This window comes from Prinia subflava, chromosome 3, assembly GCF_021018805.1.
Source record: "Prinia subflava isolate CZ2003 ecotype Zambia chromosome 3, Cam_Psub_1.2, whole genome shotgun sequence".
NCBI classification, from domain to species: domain Eukaryota; kingdom Metazoa; phylum Chordata; class Aves; order Passeriformes; family Cisticolidae; genus Prinia; species Prinia subflava.
In genome coordinates, this window is record NC_086249.1 from 81,843,557 (window position 1) to 81,862,189 (window position 18,633).

At 39.4% G+C, this 18,633-nt stretch overlaps 1 protein-coding gene across 6 annotated transcripts in view; it reads right to left on the minus strand.

Moving 5' to 3' along the window:
* Positions 1-18,633, minus strand: part of MCF2L (MCF.2 cell line derived transforming sequence like) — a 152,045-nt gene that overhangs the window by 76,817 nt on the left and 56,595 nt on the right. The window contains exon 1 of one of the 6 annotated variants that reach the window (XM_063392747.1): positions 15,678-16,795. The exons of 4 other annotated variants lie outside the window; for them this stretch is intronic. In XM_063392747.1, the coding sequence (XP_063248817.1) occupies positions 15,678-15,798 (121 nt within the window). In that variant the 5' untranslated portion in view covers positions 15,799-16,795. Of the gene's footprint in view, positions 1-11,348; positions 11,370-15,677; positions 16,796-18,633 lie in introns of those variants that run through there. One more of the 6 variants, XM_063392748.1, reaches the window with a different exon arrangement.

An 18,633-nucleotide genomic window follows, 5' to 3' on the forward strand; every position in this document is an offset into this window, starting at 1 on the left:
AGAAGCCCACAGAGTGTCTCTGGAGCTTGGTCTCAGATGCCTGGTTAAAACTTGTTCAGGCAAAGGTGATTCTTTTCCCTAGCAGGTCCACTCTGCACAGGAAGCTGTGCTGATGACACTACAGGCTCCTGGGAAGCATTCTTCTGGTAGAAGAGGGTTCCAGCCAGTAATCAAATGGTTTTTTTTGTTAGCACTCTATTTTGGACTGTGTGCATGGGAGGAATGCTTGCTCTATGGTTATAATACCTGAATTCCTTGCCGTGCATTTCAGAGAAGAGCAGAAAGAAAGAGCAAAAGCATTGAAGCACAAAACCTTTCCCTGGCCTTCATGATCCAGCTTAAAATAGAATCAGAGTGGAAAATTTTGCTATGTGGGTATGCCTGTTAGCAAGAAGACTTTAGGGCAAATTTAAGTTCCATTAAGACACAAAGAAGCAAAAGCCCTCCTGAGAAAATCTTGATGGGCACAAGAGTATGTCTTTATAAATGCAAAGAAATTAATTTCAACTCCACTCAAGCTCAGCACTCAGGTTAATCCTCCCTCCCACCTCAGCATGGGATGTGAGTGACAGGCTCCAGCCTGTAGAACGGAGGAAAACACTGTGGGAGAAGCTGTTAAAGGATGGATGCAAAGTCAGTTGAGGTTAAAGACTGTGTTATCCTAGTTTTATGAAACCCAGAGAAGGAAGCTATGACTATGGCTTAAATATACAAGATACTGTACCTGCTTTATAAAGCATGTGAAACATAAGGGTGGCAAAGTTTGTGGTAAAGGATATTAAAGTCTGGCAAGCTCAACATTAAAATATAATTATTAAACATATTTTTCCACAGCAATAAAATAATGTGGCATTTATCATGACACGAGCTATCCTTATAGGATCATCCTTAGTATAATGTAAATATATACTCTCTCAAAAAAAAAACCCTAACAAAATACACCTAACTCACACCTATAGCCACAGAATTTATAAATTCATGGAGTTTTGAAGACATGGAACAATTTGATGCATAATCTGTTGGCTACTAGTTTAGCATACTAGACTATTTAAAAGCTCCATTCATTTTCTTCCTCTAATCCTTCTTGATGTTTTTTTTTCAAAGAATGGATGCAAAAGAGGTTTCATTATTTTTGAAGTCAACAGGCACTCAAGATTTACAATTCTGTCTGGTTTACATCAAAAGATTCCATAGATTACAATTAATTTATACACTCATTATACATACACACACAAACATCTATGTTTCTATAAATCCATTATACTAAGCAGCTTGTTAAATCTTCATACAGCAACAAAACTAATCTATTTTGAAACTGCTGTGGCAATTTTCAGCTTGGATGCTAAGTCATCAAAAAAGATTCCTGCATGATATCCAAACTTAAATTTAAGCAAGTACGCCCAATCAAAAATCATGGTCAGGAAGCAACAATAAAAGACCCCAATTAAAACTTCCATCCATAAAGAAATAGACCCTTTCCACTGGAAATGAGCATGCTGGTAAATATAAATAGTTGCTGGAGCACTTAAAAGAAAAGGATGCTGTTCAATCAAAAGGCTGAACCCTGTACTATCTTTCAAAAAGATAATGCCTGGAAAAAACATAAGGAAAGCTGTTGAGAAAATACATCTTAAAAGTACCCTTTTCACAGTAAGACAATGATAAACTTCAATGTTTTGAAGATTACACATCCTTCACACCAGGTATCTAAGCAGTCAAACACAGGCAAAAGAACATGTCAGCATTTTTTAAGGCAGAGTAACACCCTATCAAGGCTAGTACTTCTCTGGCCTCATGACTACTCCTAGGGGCTTTACCCAAAGAAGCTTGGCCACTGAATGCAGTTATCACACACTTGTTTCAATTTCTAATTTAAAAATTACATCTTTCTGGTGTTCTGTGAACTGAATTTTAATCAGTTTATACTTTCTATTTACATGTCCTTTCTAAACAAGCTCCCCCACAAGTCTTTAATCATAGGCCTCTCCTTGGCTGTGCTGCAGGGTTTACCACGGTTTCTTGTTTCAGAGAGACACAAAACCTGGGCTTTTTTCAGGATTAATTTAATCACACAGGAGTTAGTAAGTAAGTGAGTAAGCACTTTATCCTGCGGTATCCAGGGGCAGTTCTCTCTGTCCACAGCTGCAAAGCCAACAAAGAAACGGATGTGACCTTTTTAACTTCACAGACAGCAGCAGTCTGTGAACAGCAGTGCCTACGCAGAGATGCTGCTATTCAGACTGAGCTGGTGTGGGGAAAAGAGCACTCCTGGCTTGGGCCTCAAGGCTTCTGCAGTGGTGCTCAAAATTCAGAGGTGGGAGATTGCAGTCTGATGACAGCTGAAAACTGTAATTGAAAGTGGAAACCAAATCACTGCTGAGCTTGGATAGAAGGCAGGACTAAAATTCGGAAAAATCAAGGGGATGAGATCCATTTTTATACCAGCAGTGGGATTAAAGGGGCAAATGAGGTAGGGAAAAAGATGGATGTAGAGTTTAGTGGCAGCAGAAAGGAGAACTCATCAGTGAATAACTCCAACAGAAACACATGATGAAAGCAGCACAAGAATTAAAATTAGGAAAGGAAAAGCAGGTTTATTATGTATTCTGAAACATATATTAGTAAGAATATTAATTCAGTAAGCAAGGAAAACTAACAGAGACCATTACAACCAATGAAATGTTGTGCCACAATCACAAATATATTTATAGTCAAAGTATAAAATAAAACTTTGTCAGCAATAGGAAACCCTTTTTATGACTCTTAAAGTACACAGAATATTTTTTTTTCCAGATGAACAAGATACTCGGGAAGCAGAAAAACTTTCAGGTCAAAAGTTGTGGGAGAACCGGTTCCAAAGAAAATATCATATGCTCCTGTAATACTGATGAACACAGATAAGGGCTACAAAACTAATAATTACAAAGGAAGGAAAGGAAAATTTGCAGAAATCATCATTTCCAAAAATCCATAAAGAGCAAACAGGACAGAGAGCCAAGAAAAGAGATCTGCTTTTGATCTGAGGCAAAATTAAGAGCTAAAAAAATATTCATTCCATCACATGTCTTAAATAATCAGTTGGAGTGGGTTTGGACAAGTTAGTTATGATATTTCAGTACTGAAGGATTACTCATAGCTTCAAATGGAATAAAAAGAAATTTGGTTATGAGATCAATACTTGTCATCTTAGATTGGCAAATATAAGCAAAATTCTTCAGAATGGGCCATCAACCTGAAATCCTTCTTACACTGTATAAATCTGACCCACACTGTCGTGGGATTACACTTGAAAATGGTAAAATCTACATAACTGATAGGATAAAAATGCCACTGTCTTCTTACTTATCAAGGCAGTTTTGATTTTGAGTCACAATTTGGAATTTTTGTGGCCTAGGCGTGCACACTGCAGCAAGCTGTCTGAGGCTGTGCAACCCACGAAGTCCCCACACATGGGAAAAGTGTGAAAAAAATGCAAGCAAAAGCACTGAGTGATCCTCAAAGGTCACCATTCCCCCCACTTACATATTTCCAAAACAGTATCTCAGTTTCTCCCATTGCCAATTCTTTTACCCTCCTGGGCTTCAAGAAGCTCCACAGCTGCCTCAAGACAAGAAGACACTTGATAACAGCAAAAGACAAGACCATTTCCCACTGATCAAAACGGAAAGAAGCAGAAAACAGGCTGACCAGGAGAGGCAACCAGGAGAATTGCTTTAGGTTCTCAACATAAATTCACTTCCTTTAAAGAAAGTCTCACTACAATGTGAGAACAAAATACCTTATCCCTTATACTTAGCAGCATGATATTATTGGTTAAATTTAAACAGTGGAAAAGAAGTAAAGCTCACACGAGTTGCTTTCTGTGGAAAGACATGACATAAATCACACCTGATCTTTTTATTTTGTAGATACAGGACTTTAGAAAAAACTATTAACATATTATTTAAAAAGGCAGTGATTCCTTTAATAAGCCACTTCTATAAAATAAGTTTAAAAAATCTAAGCCTGCAAAGAGCAGTTGCAACATCCATACATCCATAAACAACTGCAGCACAGCAGCTGTAACAGTGTCCTGTTTCCAGTCTCTGGGATCCAAACAGGAAGCCTATGCCCTTACCTGATTGAAAAAGCAGCCAGTCCCTGCGATTTTAATCAACCTAAAGCAACAGACATTCTCCTTCTTTTCCAGTGTCCTGGGATGCTTCCTGGCCCATTCAGGAAAGCAGTGTGGAGGACAAGCTTTTTAACAGCAGCATTACCTTCATTTTCCACATTACAGCATGCTCCTTGCCCTGTTTCTGCATTTACTTTTGGCCCAGGTGTGACAGCACAGTGGCGTGAAACAACAAAACCCCGCCTCTGCCAAGGCTGGTTTGAGTGTCAGCCTCTCATCAGGCCGGATATTTCAGCACACCTTAAAAACCTTCACACTGTTTTCAGATGAGCAACAGCAGAAAGGGATGCACCAGTCGTGTAAGAGATGTAATTACGCAAACTTACATAAACTCGGCAGCCAACCACATCAAGCTCCCAACCTCCAGCAATTAGGATGTCACAATTAACAGAAAGCAATGCTTCTGGGGACCCCTGCATCTGCAGTTCTGGGAAAATGCCCCAACCCCAAGGGGCTTTTGAAACAGTTTTGTGTGTCTTCTCCTTTCCATAAGGAGAATGAAGATGTAAAGAAAGATGAAATGAAGGCCAAAGAGCAAATTCCACCTGTTCTGACACATGGAGCAGCTGCCCATGAATCTCACAAGAGTAAAACACAATGGAGACACAACTCCCAGCCATTCCTTCTGCTCTTCCTCTGTTGATTCTGCAAAAGAATGCATTTGTTTTCCACCAGCTCCTGCCTCCCCAAGTGCGTACCTGATTAGTTCAACATAATTTGAACTGAGTTCTTACCCCGTGTTTGCACTAAGCGAAAAAGCACAAGGCAAGTGATCAAAGGTGAGGGCACTCTTTGTAGTTCCCTGTGGTGGCAGCAAATGAGGCCTCTTCAGTTCAGGTCTCACCCTACAGCCCATCTTTGACGTATTTAAGAGTGTCTTTTTAACATGACAGATTTTATGTCTGTTGCCAAAAGCCTCCATCTCTCCATGCTCAAACACATCCTGTAACTGCTGCTGTTTGCAGCCCCACACTGCAGCAGTTCAGCCAGTGCTGAACACTCACAAACACCTCTCCAGGACACCGATTGCTCAGCACCAAGGATAACAAATGCAGATACCCACCCAATTCAAAGGATGAGCAAAGAACCAAATTTACTCCTCAGACAAACAGAACAATGGCAAAGTAATATTAAGCGTATTAAAAATACCCCCACTGCCCATCGAGGATTTATTTGCTGAACTATATTTCTGAGGGAAGTTTCAGGACAAGAAATTAAAATTTTCTTTAAGAAATGTCTTGTACAGATTTCTTCAGAGCATTTAGGGGAGTAGGCTATACGGAGCCCTCAAATATTCCATTTTTTCCCCTTTCTGAGTCTCTGGAAATCAGTTCTCAGGATTTTTTCTTCAATGGACTTTCTTGTCCTGTGCAATGAACAAATTTGAAATGGCTTACATATAACACATATTCAAGTTCCTGCTGTTACTTGCATGTAATTCCTCAGGGCACAAAAAAACAATGCACATCTTATTTTTTATAACCGTATTTTATTAACTAGTGAAGAAAGCAGCTCAGCTTCAAGAAGTTAACAGTATATAAGTATTTTATTCTCCACAAGCCAACAGTAAAAAGCCTTGATTTCATTGAGCTTACTTCTTGTTTTCTTCTTCAGGCAAGCAGAAAGAAGCTCTCATTGCACCTGAGTAGAAGGAAAAAACTCAGCTCTGTTATGAGCTTGCCCAAAAGCACTTGCATCTGCCTGGCACCTCCTGGCAGCTGCGTGGGTGAATTCACAGGCATTAAAGGTTTACAGGTGCAGCCACCAGCAGTTGGCTGATAAAGACCTTGTGCAAATACTCCTCTTGCAAGGAGGTCTTTAGATCAAGTGCTGTGCTTTAAACCAGCAACCAAAGTTTCTCCTGAAGCCTGAATGCTGAGAAATAGACCTAATGCAAGCCTGTTCCCTCCTCTGGCAGCAGTTCCACTGAAGTTACTGCCTCCCATGCAACAGCAGAGATTGGCAGCTTATCAGTATATTTCTGGTGTACTTCACAATTTGGCACACTGCAACGCAAAGCCTACTTTGTCACGTTTTCTCTGGTTTTATATTATTATTTTATGCCACTATGCCTCCCCTCACTTGTTTAACTGTCTGCACTGTGCTCTAAAACATGTCTTCTCTCTCTGAAGCACCAATGCCTTTTGCAGGTTACAAGAGCAACCTCTGTTTTTTCCTTTCTAAAATAAACATGGTCACATAGAGGAAATTGTTTTTAAAAAAATTTAAACTATTCAAGAGTGAACAAGCTCATTGTTTGCAGAGGAGACTTCAGGGCAGCAGAATGCTACTGTGACTATGCTAGAGAGCATCCACAAAAATCCTGTGGACCACAAGGGTTTGAGGCTGGCCTGTGCTGGGACAGGGAGAGGGGACAGAGCATTCTCATTGTTTAAATGTAAACAATAATAATAATAGCGTTTTGTAACCGAGAGAAGGAAGCAAACTAATGTGGAAAACAGTTGTTATTACTCTGTTTATGACTCCTTGTTCCCAAAATATATTCTGGGTTACTTTGTAATGCTGAAGGGGATAAACTGAGGTGACCTGAAGCTGGGCAAATGGCTGAAATCCCATCTAATAAGATAGGCTTGGGAATACCTTTTCTCTTTTTCACACTGGAAGCATGCCAGAGTGGAAAACACTGGTTGGGGGATCCATAACTCTTTTCTAAGACTTTTATCTTCAAACCCCCAGACAAGTTCTGCTTGTTTAGGTATTAAACACTGCCAAATGGTGGCTTAGACACCTTCAGGGAGAAAGCTGTTACCTGAGTCCAAGCACATGATGCCTGAAACAACCTCCTGACACCTCAAAACCTAAAGTTCATTACAGATTTTTCCAACACACTCAAGTTCTCTGCATACAGTCTGATCTGTATTTAGACAACTGAATATAGAAAGAAATTTCAAGGGCTGGGCCAAACCCAAGTCCTTCTTTTGGCAAAGGCAAAGAGACAGGCTTTATTGGGAGCCACTAAAACAGTTCTTATGTTTTTAGGCTTTGATATTAAAGGTACACACCAGCAAACCTCCTTTAATGCTTTCAGTGAACGTAGCAGCAGAGATTGGTTTTGTGCTGAACCAATTTGAGGTGCACATTACTCATACTTGGGAACATGCTAATTAGCTTTAAACACCCCAAAAAACTTGGAATCTTGAATTTTTATTCCCAAAGAATTGAGCCCTAAAATAACTCTCTAAAGGCAAACGACAACATCTGCAAAAAATATTATTACAACTTACCTTACAGACAAAGAACATAATTTTCAATAGCTGGAAGTCAGAAAACAAAAATCAGAGAAAGAACCAAGGTCAAATACTATCAACCAAAAGGGGAAAAGTTTACATTGAAAGTGGTAGACACCACCTGTACTTCCACCTGAAGTCCTTAAACAGTCTTTGATAGCCATCATGGTAGATGACACAAACCATTACCTGTGCCCCACATGCACATCAAGTTGGAATGACTGAAGACAACACTACAGATTTGGATGACAGCAGCTAGAGAGTTTGAAAGAAGACTTGAAGGAGAGCTGTATTCTCTTCAGAAGGACATTTCAAGTTTCTGTTCCTAAAATGTAGCTATAACAAACAGCATTAGAAAGGTAAAATTTCTCTAACATAAAAGGATAGAGGCAACATCTTGAATTCTTCATTTCACATAGTACCTCTCTTTAAAAACAACTGATGTATTGATCCCTATCCACTCTCTCATATACACCTTTGGAATCCACCAAAGATGGTAAGAATTATGTGTTTGGCTAAAGCAGAGAAAATGTTTATTTTTTAATCACGATGTCTTAGGAATTAGAGAGTATTCTGCTCCACAGACTCACTGCATGAAACAAGTTGCTTGTGTTTGATGCAAGAAGATGAAAAGAAAGGCAATATATATTGCATCTTCCCTTCAAATAAGAGCTTGAATACAAGTAGCTCCTTGCCCAAAAGCCAAAAGACATGGATAAACGAGTTCTTCCATTAGGTCTCTGCCAGAATCATATAAACTGTATGCCATATACTTCTAAAGTGATTTTTCAGAGAAATAAATCACGAGAGGGAATCATTCAGAGAACTACTCATCACTAACACAACTATTAAGCTTGTCCATCTAAAACTCCTAAAGGTTCTCAGAATATAGCCCTGTCCAGATTTAGATTACTGTAGGTAATTCACACGTCACAAGACCTGTTGTAACCCAGGACAACTGTAAGATAAATTTTCATAAGAATTGTACAGGACACAATTTCTAAAAGAGTCACCTTGACTAAATGCTCACACCTGAAATTACAGCTTCACTCCCTCCCAATTGCTCCCCCACCTGCTATGGTTTGTTAAGTGGACAGAATTCCTTACTTAAAGACAACTGTAAGCCATTCCCACTGAGTCCTTCAGATCTTTGTCTGACTTGGTCCCTGGACTCACTTTTTTGTGACCTTTATTTAAAAAAGCTCCAGACTTGACTAGAAACTCTGAAGTTACAAAGACTGATAATAACTAGATGAGGCTGAGATTCACTGCATGCTGTCAACAGTGTAGGTGGGAAAATCTCACATTTTTTCCTCCAGGGTGGAAAGAAGGTAGAAGAAGGAGTCCCTAATGAAACCAATTCCTTCAGTTAGTTCTTTGGCCTCATTCCAAAAGGAAAAATGAACTTAACAGCTCGGTCCCTCACCCTGAATTGTGTGCAAGTTGACAAACTCACAGGCAACAACACCAAATACTGCTGACAGATACTAATGAAGAGTAAGTACATGTGAAAACCAGAGTTGTCAGCTGCCCTTGGCCATTATTTTCAGAAAAAAACCACCAACCAACAAGGCTGCAGAAGGTTTCATGCCATACGCGAGTCCAATGCAAGAAACAAACTGAGATGTTGGATAAACTGCTGACTAAAATAAAATCTTTTTTGGGATGTTTTTTAGATCACTGAGCAAGAAATGGAACACAAAAAAGTTGCACTGATGTCTACTTCCTGCTTTGGAAGAAGATGTAATGGCTCCAAAATAAGATAAATAACTAAATACAAGAGCTAGCTTTAGTCAGGAAGTGCTGGAAATCTTACAATAAACTTTGATCCTTTTGGCTTAGGTTGTTGCAGCACGAGGCCCTGTGTGTTCAACCTTTTCAGGTAGGCCTAACCTCTGAGGTTAATTTGAAGATCATGTGGGATTTTGTTAAACACTGTAAGCATACACAGTAAGAGGAAGTAGTGCAAACCATCCTATTAAGCACGACTTCAGCAGAACTAAACAGATTGCAACAGCATATGAGATTGGCAACTTCTTGGAAGAACAATGAAGAAGATAAAGGGAGTAAATAAAGCTACATCCTGGCTCCAGGACTGGTTCTGCCCAGAGAGTAAATATCTACTTGTTGACAATTCTCCATGTGGAAAAGCAAAAGTATAAGAAAAGTAAGTAATTTTTATTCTAAATTATAGAAGCTAAGTCTCAGAGATTATTGATCAGGGCAACTCTAAGTTCTTTTTTTCCACTATTGCATTATATTTTTTTTCACATATTTTTCTGTGGCCATGAAAGCAGGAAAAATACAAATTCCTTCTAGCTCACTGCCTATTATGGTATAATGTCATAGACAGCTACACCCTCTAATTAAATGAGCTTTTTCAAATAGCACTAATGGTCAGGAAGACATTTTTCCCCCATTTCAAGAGTCAAAGGCACAGTCAGATTTCATTTTCGGAGGATTCATTTTACATGCACTGAAGTGACAGAAATATTTTTCACATTTTTTCCTCCATTCACATGTGCAATCCCTAATGTCTGTCACACAGCAATCACCCTTGGAATAGTCTGTTCCTGGTAAGAAAACACACAGACAACTTAAATCTTAGCAAACAGGGAAAAGGAGAGGCTGAAGAGGTCCAGGGGAGCAGGTTCATGGAGGGAGCAGTTCAGTCAGTGTGGATCTGGAAGAGGAGCCTAGAGGCACAGTCTTGTATTGCCCCAAGTTCTGTGTGTGTCTCTAGCTTATTGAAGACTCTTAAAAGTCTTTGTTTTCCTGGAAGAATCATCATCCAGGAGCCTAAAAGTGGTGGTCTGTATAGCAGTATCCCAAACCATATTCCTTCCTTACTATGCACACAGCTGGAGAAGTCACGTCCTTTCCTCTGAATTAGGGCACCAAACATTTGGAAACAGTAACTTTTACAATAGCACAATTCAGAATGTACTAATTTTATTCAAATCACTTTTTTAACACAAAAATAGGACATAATAAGCAATTTCAGGAATTTTGAGTGGGACCAATCTCCCAAATCTGCTGATAATGTAATGCTTTTTAGATATTTCTACTTTCTATCACAGCATGTATCTTAATGTATTGCAAAATACACTTCTCTAATCATGCAGTTCCTTCACTTTTACTTCGTAACACAAAAACCAGAGATTTTTATATTTAAAAAAAAGCGCCAAAAAAAAGCATATTAAAAGAAAAGGAAGCTAAGGTCCCTCAGATTTATAGGACAGGCTAATACAGACACTTCAGTGAAGGAAGAAAAATATTTGCCAATGTTGCTGAACTGGTATCTGAATAGTAATAACCTCTTTATCAGAAAACATACTGAACATATCCCTATTAAATTGTATGATGATGCTCTAAAAATTACTTCAGGGAAGAAACAGTTCACTTTTGATGGACATCCTGCTTGGGACCTTTTCTGTCTTCACAAGGATGTCAGCTGAGTCTGATTTTGCTGATGCACTCACTTTTCACTAAGTAACTTGCCTAAGCCAAATAAATCAATCATGTACATCACAGTTATTAAATGGTAATAAGTTTGAGGAATATTATCTGAAAAAAAAAGGTCTATAAAAACCTTATATGAATATTTAAATCCTAAAATACCTGATGTTTCACTTCCTTTGGGAAAAGGTTTTGAAGTACAACCCAAACACTACCATTTATCACTCAGACTCTCCAATGATGTGTTTTCTATGCACAGTGTGTACTTTCAAGAATCAAGGAGCTAGCAAAGTTTATATTAAGACTCTTGAAATACATGGGGGTTTTTGGCTGATATAATACATGTTTAAAATACTCCCCAGAGCACAGCCTCAAGCCACACACCTTACACACCCTGACTTAGCAGACTACACAGGTCTGTTTACATTTACAAGATGTAGGAGTTATTATAAGGTAAGCCAACTTACCCTGAGCGACGAAGTCCAGCCATGAACACCATTCCGAGAAAAAATAATAACTCTTCATTTCTGCTACTGAAATTCCTCTCTGATTCATCATCAGAGAAAAAAGAGGTCCACTTTTCCCTTCCCCTGCTCAGAACAAACTGCCCCGAGAAGGTAAGAGTTTTTGTATTACCTGAACTTTGTTCCATAAATACAACAGGTGGCACAAGATGACTTTACAAATATATTTTCCCCCACTAATGCCATTGTTCTTGTAATTATCTCTTTAATTATAGTGTTCTCCCCTTGTGACCCAGCCCTGAATATTTACAGACTGCTGATACACCCAGTGTCTGATACAGTCTATATAAGCATAAGCCTTTAGCATATTTTTGTTCATGTCAGGCTTTAACAAGGCAAAGCAAAACTGTTTTTCATGCAGATATCCACAATGCTATCTGGAACTAGTCATACTGAATTGTTCACTCACAGGTACAGTTTATCACCTATGCTATGGATTCACACCTAATTCTTTTCTCCATCTTTCTGATTGGAATGGTGCAAGAGCATGTCAAGCAGGACAGGTCAGTCAAAGTCTCAAGCACGGAAACCCAAAATCTCAAATGAATCCCTTTTAAACACCTTTATGAAGCCAGCAAACAAAGGCATAAATGCAGCCAACAGTAAACACAGCCTCACACACCTGTATCTATCTATGTGGGTACTAACAGTAATGCAGCTGTTGTGGCAGACTTTAACACTGACCAGAAATGTCAGTGTTTACACAGGCTCCAGGCAGGCTTTGGCTACACTGAATCCTCCAGGTACTTAAATATTTTTGCTATTTTTGTGTGTTCAATCTGACATTTCCTGCATCCACACATTTTGCTAGCCTGCCCATAAGCTAACTCCCTCTCCCCTTACAAGAATGCCCAGTATCCAACAATAATACTCATACAGCTTCAGGTAAAGATGTACCACATCTGCATCCCCTTAGCTGACACAGGTGATGCAGAAGATGAAGAAGAAGCTCTTCCTCTAGACTCTTCACTCTTTGCAGTGGATTATTCGGGTTATGGATCAACCAAGCTCAGTCTGACTCACTACAAAAACCTATTAGGTATGAGACATCCAAACTACAGTGCTGCTCACTGCACCTTTTCACAGAACTTCTTTGGACTGACTGTGACACACAGTCTCCTCAAACACCCATTCATCACACTCCTAGAACAGCAAGTGAAAGCCCTAGAGCTTCAGTCATCTTTGTCAGAAAAAACCAACCTGAATCCAGAGTGAAAAGACGCAGACTCCAGGATGCCTCCAAAGATACTCCCCAGCCATACCACGCGCAGCACAGACTGAAGACAAATGTCTCTGGCATCTCCGCTTGCCAGACTTGTTCTACAGCTCTCAGTTCAAGCTGACCTACTGTTCCCATTTGCTTAGAGAAAGCAAGGAGAGGGAGAAGCTCAAAGCATGGTCTGTGAGCACTTTGCTGGGATGCCCATCACAAGGGGCACGTCAGCACCTTGGCAAATCTCCCCTGCTGGTGGGGGACAGAGAAGACTGCTCAGAGGCACAGCTTCCCAGGGACGGAATCCTCCACAAACCCACCACTGCTGCCCCACCTGCCTGCAGTCAGAGATGAAGAAGCACACAGAAGATACAGTCAGGGATGGATTCAGAAAATGTGATGCTGTCTCCCAGCACCCACTGTACCAGCCTGGGCCCTGCTTGTCCACATGGCACCTGGTCCCAAAGTCTGCATTCCAAAGAGAAAGTGTTGCCAGAACGAGGGCTCAACCAGGATGAGCAGGTAAAGGCAAATCAGCCTGCCCTGGGTAAAAGACACCTGCAGAGAACAGTGCAATGAAGATTAGGCCAAGGAGGACAGATCGAACTGTCAACAAACTGTAAGTAAATAGTCTGCTTTGTTAAAATGAAAATAAAACAGAGATGGATTTGATGAAGTATGATGACTCTAGAAGCCAGCCCAGCTTCCCTTATTAAGGTAAATAAGGTAATGCAAAATCAATATATGAACTAGGACATTTACTTTCAGTTAAAGGTTTCTATATTCTGTATTAAATATTTTAACATGCAAGGAAAGGATGAAGTGACAGCAAAGCAAATATGCTCTTGGCAATTTCCAGAGATGCTAATGAAGAGAGAACAAAGCTTTGTGAGGCTTGGGACAACAGGAAAGAGCAGCTCAACTTTGTCACAAGGAGAAGGGAGATGCATACATCACGGGATTCATAGAATCACATGCACATTTACTTTGGAAATACATTCTGACAAAACTGTGATTTCACCCAGCGTAGCTACAAGACAGAAATGTTCCCAGGCTGGAATATCTCTCCCTTTCCACAATCTAAAACTTTGATCCACCTTCTGTGTAACATTTGTCTGCAAGTGCCACTGAAAGCTGAGGTTTGCAACCAGGAAGGCAGGAAAACTCCTATCAGTCCAAAATGCCATAAACCTTTTGACCAAAACAATAGAGTAATTCTTAGTGGATATACAAGTTTAACATTAAAAGCCTATAATTGCTTTCCTACTGTCAACATAAAGTGGGTAACAGGAAGGAAAGGAAACAGAATTTTTACATGCTTGAAGACTTCAAACAGAAAAGGCTGCCACATGATCAAAAAGAGTTTTAGAATAATAATAAAGATGGGTGGGAGACAGAACAGACAGCTTCCTACAGAAACATACTATTTTCTGACGATACACACACCTCTAAATAGTGAAAGGAAGATGTAAGTTAGACATGATTGCATATCATTACAAGATTTACATTAAGGATCTTGGCCTAAAGGAATCCAGACAAAAATTAGGAATATTATCTATTAGAAAGAATTCAATATATTCAATGTGTGTTTTTCTCCTATGTAGTCAATGCTTTGCCTATACTTTGGATTAGCTCCAATCCATTAAGGAAGGCCAGCAGGTGCTTGAAACTCATAAAACCATAAGTATCATAAAGTACTTGGTGAAAGTAGTGGCTTTCATGGCTACACTATGGACTTGACTGCAGCGTGAGTGCTACAATTGCTAGTTGAATCCTACATGAAAGTAAGTCTGAAATTTGAGGAGATCTTGTTTTGTTTTGCTTTCAAGATGGCATTCCATAAGGTTAAAATGCTACAAATTTTTTCTTATTTTTTCTTTATCGTTATTAACCACAATTTTCATCAAAACTTTTTCAAGTCTCAGCTGAATAGAATTAATTGTTAGATTTAGATAACTTACTAGTAAGCACTCCTAAAAGTACCAAATCTGGGCCTCACAAATGCCCAGAATTGCTAAGTCAGGAAAGGTAAAAGATTTAAATTTCAGAAGTTATATTAAAAAAATTATTAAAAACCTTTATAATTTTAATTCCAAACACAATAGATGACAAAAGACTCAGTTAGCATAGTACAAATGAAGGTGTAAGAACACCAAATCACTAGAGAGGCATTTTTCTCTTAGTTTTTTGGGGTTTTTTCTTAAGAGTAAATGTCAACATCAAAGAAAGGATTGCTGAAAAGCCTTGAAAACTAACAAAGGTAGCTTAGTTTATGTTGATGTATATTTCCAAATTAATTTAAAAAGAAACAAAAAAAATCCCTTTTCTTTTTTTTTAAATCATAATAGGTCACTGTGCATAAAGAAAACAATAAAGTTTTAATTTATTACTGAAAAATCTACTTCAGCTTATCTTAGTCAGTCAGGGTTAACTTATTTCAGAGAAAAAGAAAAAAACAAAGTGTAGCTTTACTAAACACAAAGATTATATAATTATCAGTCGCACTAACACATACTGTACGAAACAGATTTTGAGACTGAGTAAGTGGTGGCAAGTCCTAAATTTAGCACCTTACAGATGTGATTAGAGGCTTCTTGATTTTTTGAGTACAGTTATAAATATTTTCTCCTGCGTAAATAGGTATACATTCCAGGAGAGGAATACTCAAGCAATGTTCTTCTAGAACATAAAAGAAGAGCTGATGTAAAGCTTTCAAATCTATGCTAGATACAGTCACACACCTAGAAATACAAGAAAAAACAAGGTATGGTGTTTTTCTCCAGTAGGTACTGGTGACAGGGAGTAATTACTATCATGACTAATACCTAATATTGATAAAGATTTGTATTTTTTAACTGTAACAGTTGCTGGATCCCTGTATGAGTACACTTGCAGAAAAAACCCACTTATTCGTGTAAGAATTATCAGTTGAAAAAAATCAGTAACACAAATCCTAGGCTGCTTGCTGCTCATATTCAACTCAAATTCTGCTCCAGTTAGTTGCAACATTCTGTGTACACACACATCATACTACAGGATCACCTTTACATTCACCTCACCAGAGCATATTTGATGTGGGTTATTTCTTGAGTGCCTTCTGCCATGAGGGATTTGGAAGAATCTTTGTAGGATCCTAAAAGGACTTTCATGTCCTTCCCTTAAAAGGCGGCGTTGAGACATGGGTGTATCTTCCCCAAACCGTTCAGCAAAGGAAATAAAAGATCTCCTCTTTAGAATAACTCTCTTTTAACACACTGAAAAATACTCAGATTTTGTTTTTAAATGTCAATGGAGCATGAAATTTCTTTGTCAGAAGATCTCAAAAATGAGGAAAAAGACCTCAGATTTAAAGTCCTGGAAGAGGGTGCAGTGCAGTTACTTGTATTGTATATGAGTTTCTTCAGGAACCAGTACCTAGTTCCACTAGGAAGGAAAAAGAAAGATCGGTTGCAGTTAATGCACTGAAAATACCAAGATGTTTTCTGCATGAAGCTGCAACATCCTCTCAGTTCCTAGCATGCTGCACACAGCAGACAGGACAAATTGCCACAGCTTCAGTCTCCTTTCAGTGTGATCGGTATGAATAAAGAAGTCACAGCTCCTCACACAAGGAGGTCAGACTAGCAAGAGACATTTTAAAAAAACAAAAAAAGCTGCAAAACAGTCTGATTTTTTAGTGTTTTATCCAAAATAACTATATCCAGCCCTGTGTATTAGGATGAAAGAAAGCCCCCACACAACCTCCAGGTTGTCAATGCCCTCCAGCTGCACAGGGAGATCCAACACCAATGCTCATCTCAAGTAGCTGGTAAAATCACCTCCTTCTTCAAGTCCTTCTCCTTAACATGAGGGATGCTCGGCTGTGGCAAAGAGACTTGCAGGCTTTCTCCTGAAGAAAGGCAAGTTGAACATCTTTCTTTTAACTTTCCAGTCTTGCTTGTGAGTTCACAGCTCCACACTCCCAAGTCAGAAATCTCACACTGACACTTGCTGCATTTCCTACTTTTGTTTCAGCACCTGGTATCCTTCAGGGACAAGTGCTATGCTCATGCCAGCAAATTAAAAGAAAATACCATTGTGAATGCAATGCTGTCAATTAGAAACTCCTCTTCAGTTCATTTGCCCAAAGTCAGACTTCCCTGATCAATACACCTCCTCTTCCTCCCCCTCTATTTGCACAGAGGACTGAGCCCTTCAAAGGCAGAGCCCGTTTCCAGAATATGTGAGCAGAGAGGTCTTACGAGAAAAATCTGGGTCTTCCTGGGAGTTAACAAACAGCTAATAGGAAGGAAGGGAGGGGAAATGAATCCCAGGCTTTCTTAAAACATATCAGGAAACCCTACACTGTCTGCTCCCCCTGTCTCTTCCAGTGCAGGAGAGAGGAAATTGATAATGCTGCTTTACTTGGCAGTCAAGATTTTCCTCTCAATTCTGTTTAACTATGTCCTGTATGGCCACAGATCTGCCAGAACCCAAATATATACCATCTGCACATCACCCCAAAGAAGTGTTTTTAAATATGATGCATCATCTATTACTCTGAAAGCAAATTCAAAAAGACAATCTTTAAGTAAGTCACATTGAAATAAATCCTAAATACCTTATTACAAAATATTAGTTTGCATACACTGTGTTAACAGAGGAGAATTGTTACAGTCCTAGCTGGAAGAGGTTCAACTTTTGACATGAAATCATGGACAAATGTGACAATCTTGAAATGTGACAACCAAGAAAAATATTTTAAAAAATAATTAGGAACAGATGAGTTTCATGCAAGTATCTTTGCATAACTTGTTTTGCAGATTCATTATATCAAGCAGATGGACCACTGCATACTGCAGCTGTGTTACATGTCCTGGATGTAATTTTTCAAAGGCTTTTCAAGATTATTTAAGTACCCAGAAATTCACAGGAAGGAAGGACGGGAACAGCCTAGTGGTGGAACCCCACCACGATACACACTGCCCGTGTACCACACACTCAGGGTTCAAACAAAAGAGGAACTGAGGTAAGGCACAGCATCCCTATTAGGCCTTTTCTGCCTTTTCTTGTGCTGCTCGTCAGTGGGGGCACAGAGCAGCGGTTCTGGCCAGATAAAGGGTAACAACAACATCAGCAGAGACAACACTGCAACGCGTTCCTTGCTGAGATTCCCAGCAGAGCCACCAAGTGTGACCAGGAGCTGCCTGTGGCCATTTGTCAGCCAGCAGGGCTTCCCCCCTACCTGGCAGGATAACAGGGGCTTTTGGGGCACACAGGCCCCATGACCTAAGGACCTGTTCTGACAAATCAAGTGGGATGAGGATGAAACTACACATCTTCTTTCAGCAGCCAAGCCCCACTAGAAAATGAGGCAGACAGGATAAGAAAAAATGGCCTCAGGCTGCACCAGGGAGGTTTAGACTGAATACTAGAAAATATTTCTTCACAAAAACATTTGACAGGCCCTGGATCAGGCTGCCCAGGGAAGTGTTTTAGTCACCATCAGCGAAGGTACTTAAAAAGACACATATATGTGGCACTTAGGGACATGGTTTAGTTGTGGACCTGCCAGTGTTGGATTAACAGTAGGACTTGATGATCTCAAAGGTCTTTTCCAACCTAAATGATTTCATGATTCTATGGAAAGTGACTCTTTGTCCCAGCAATGTTTTGAGTGTGTGATGACACCACTGGCACATGGTGAATTGAACCAGCAATTCGTGCAGAGGATTATTAGAAGGAAAAAGGATGTTCTCCTTTCTTTCTTCACATATCAAATTCATGCAGAAGATTGATGACTTAAACTGTAAAGTTGGTAAGTACACACAATCCTACTGAAATCTAGCCATTAGCTACATTCCTGTCCGCAAACAAGCTTTTAATCTTCTTTCAAGCACTCAAATTTGTGCCTAGAAGCAAAGAAATTAATCACAACAATGGCTATGGTAGTGTGCAATCAGAAGGAAACAGATGGTGTAATGCACTGTTTTCCAAACAGCAGCAGCTTCTATCTCCAGGAAAATAATCTGAATA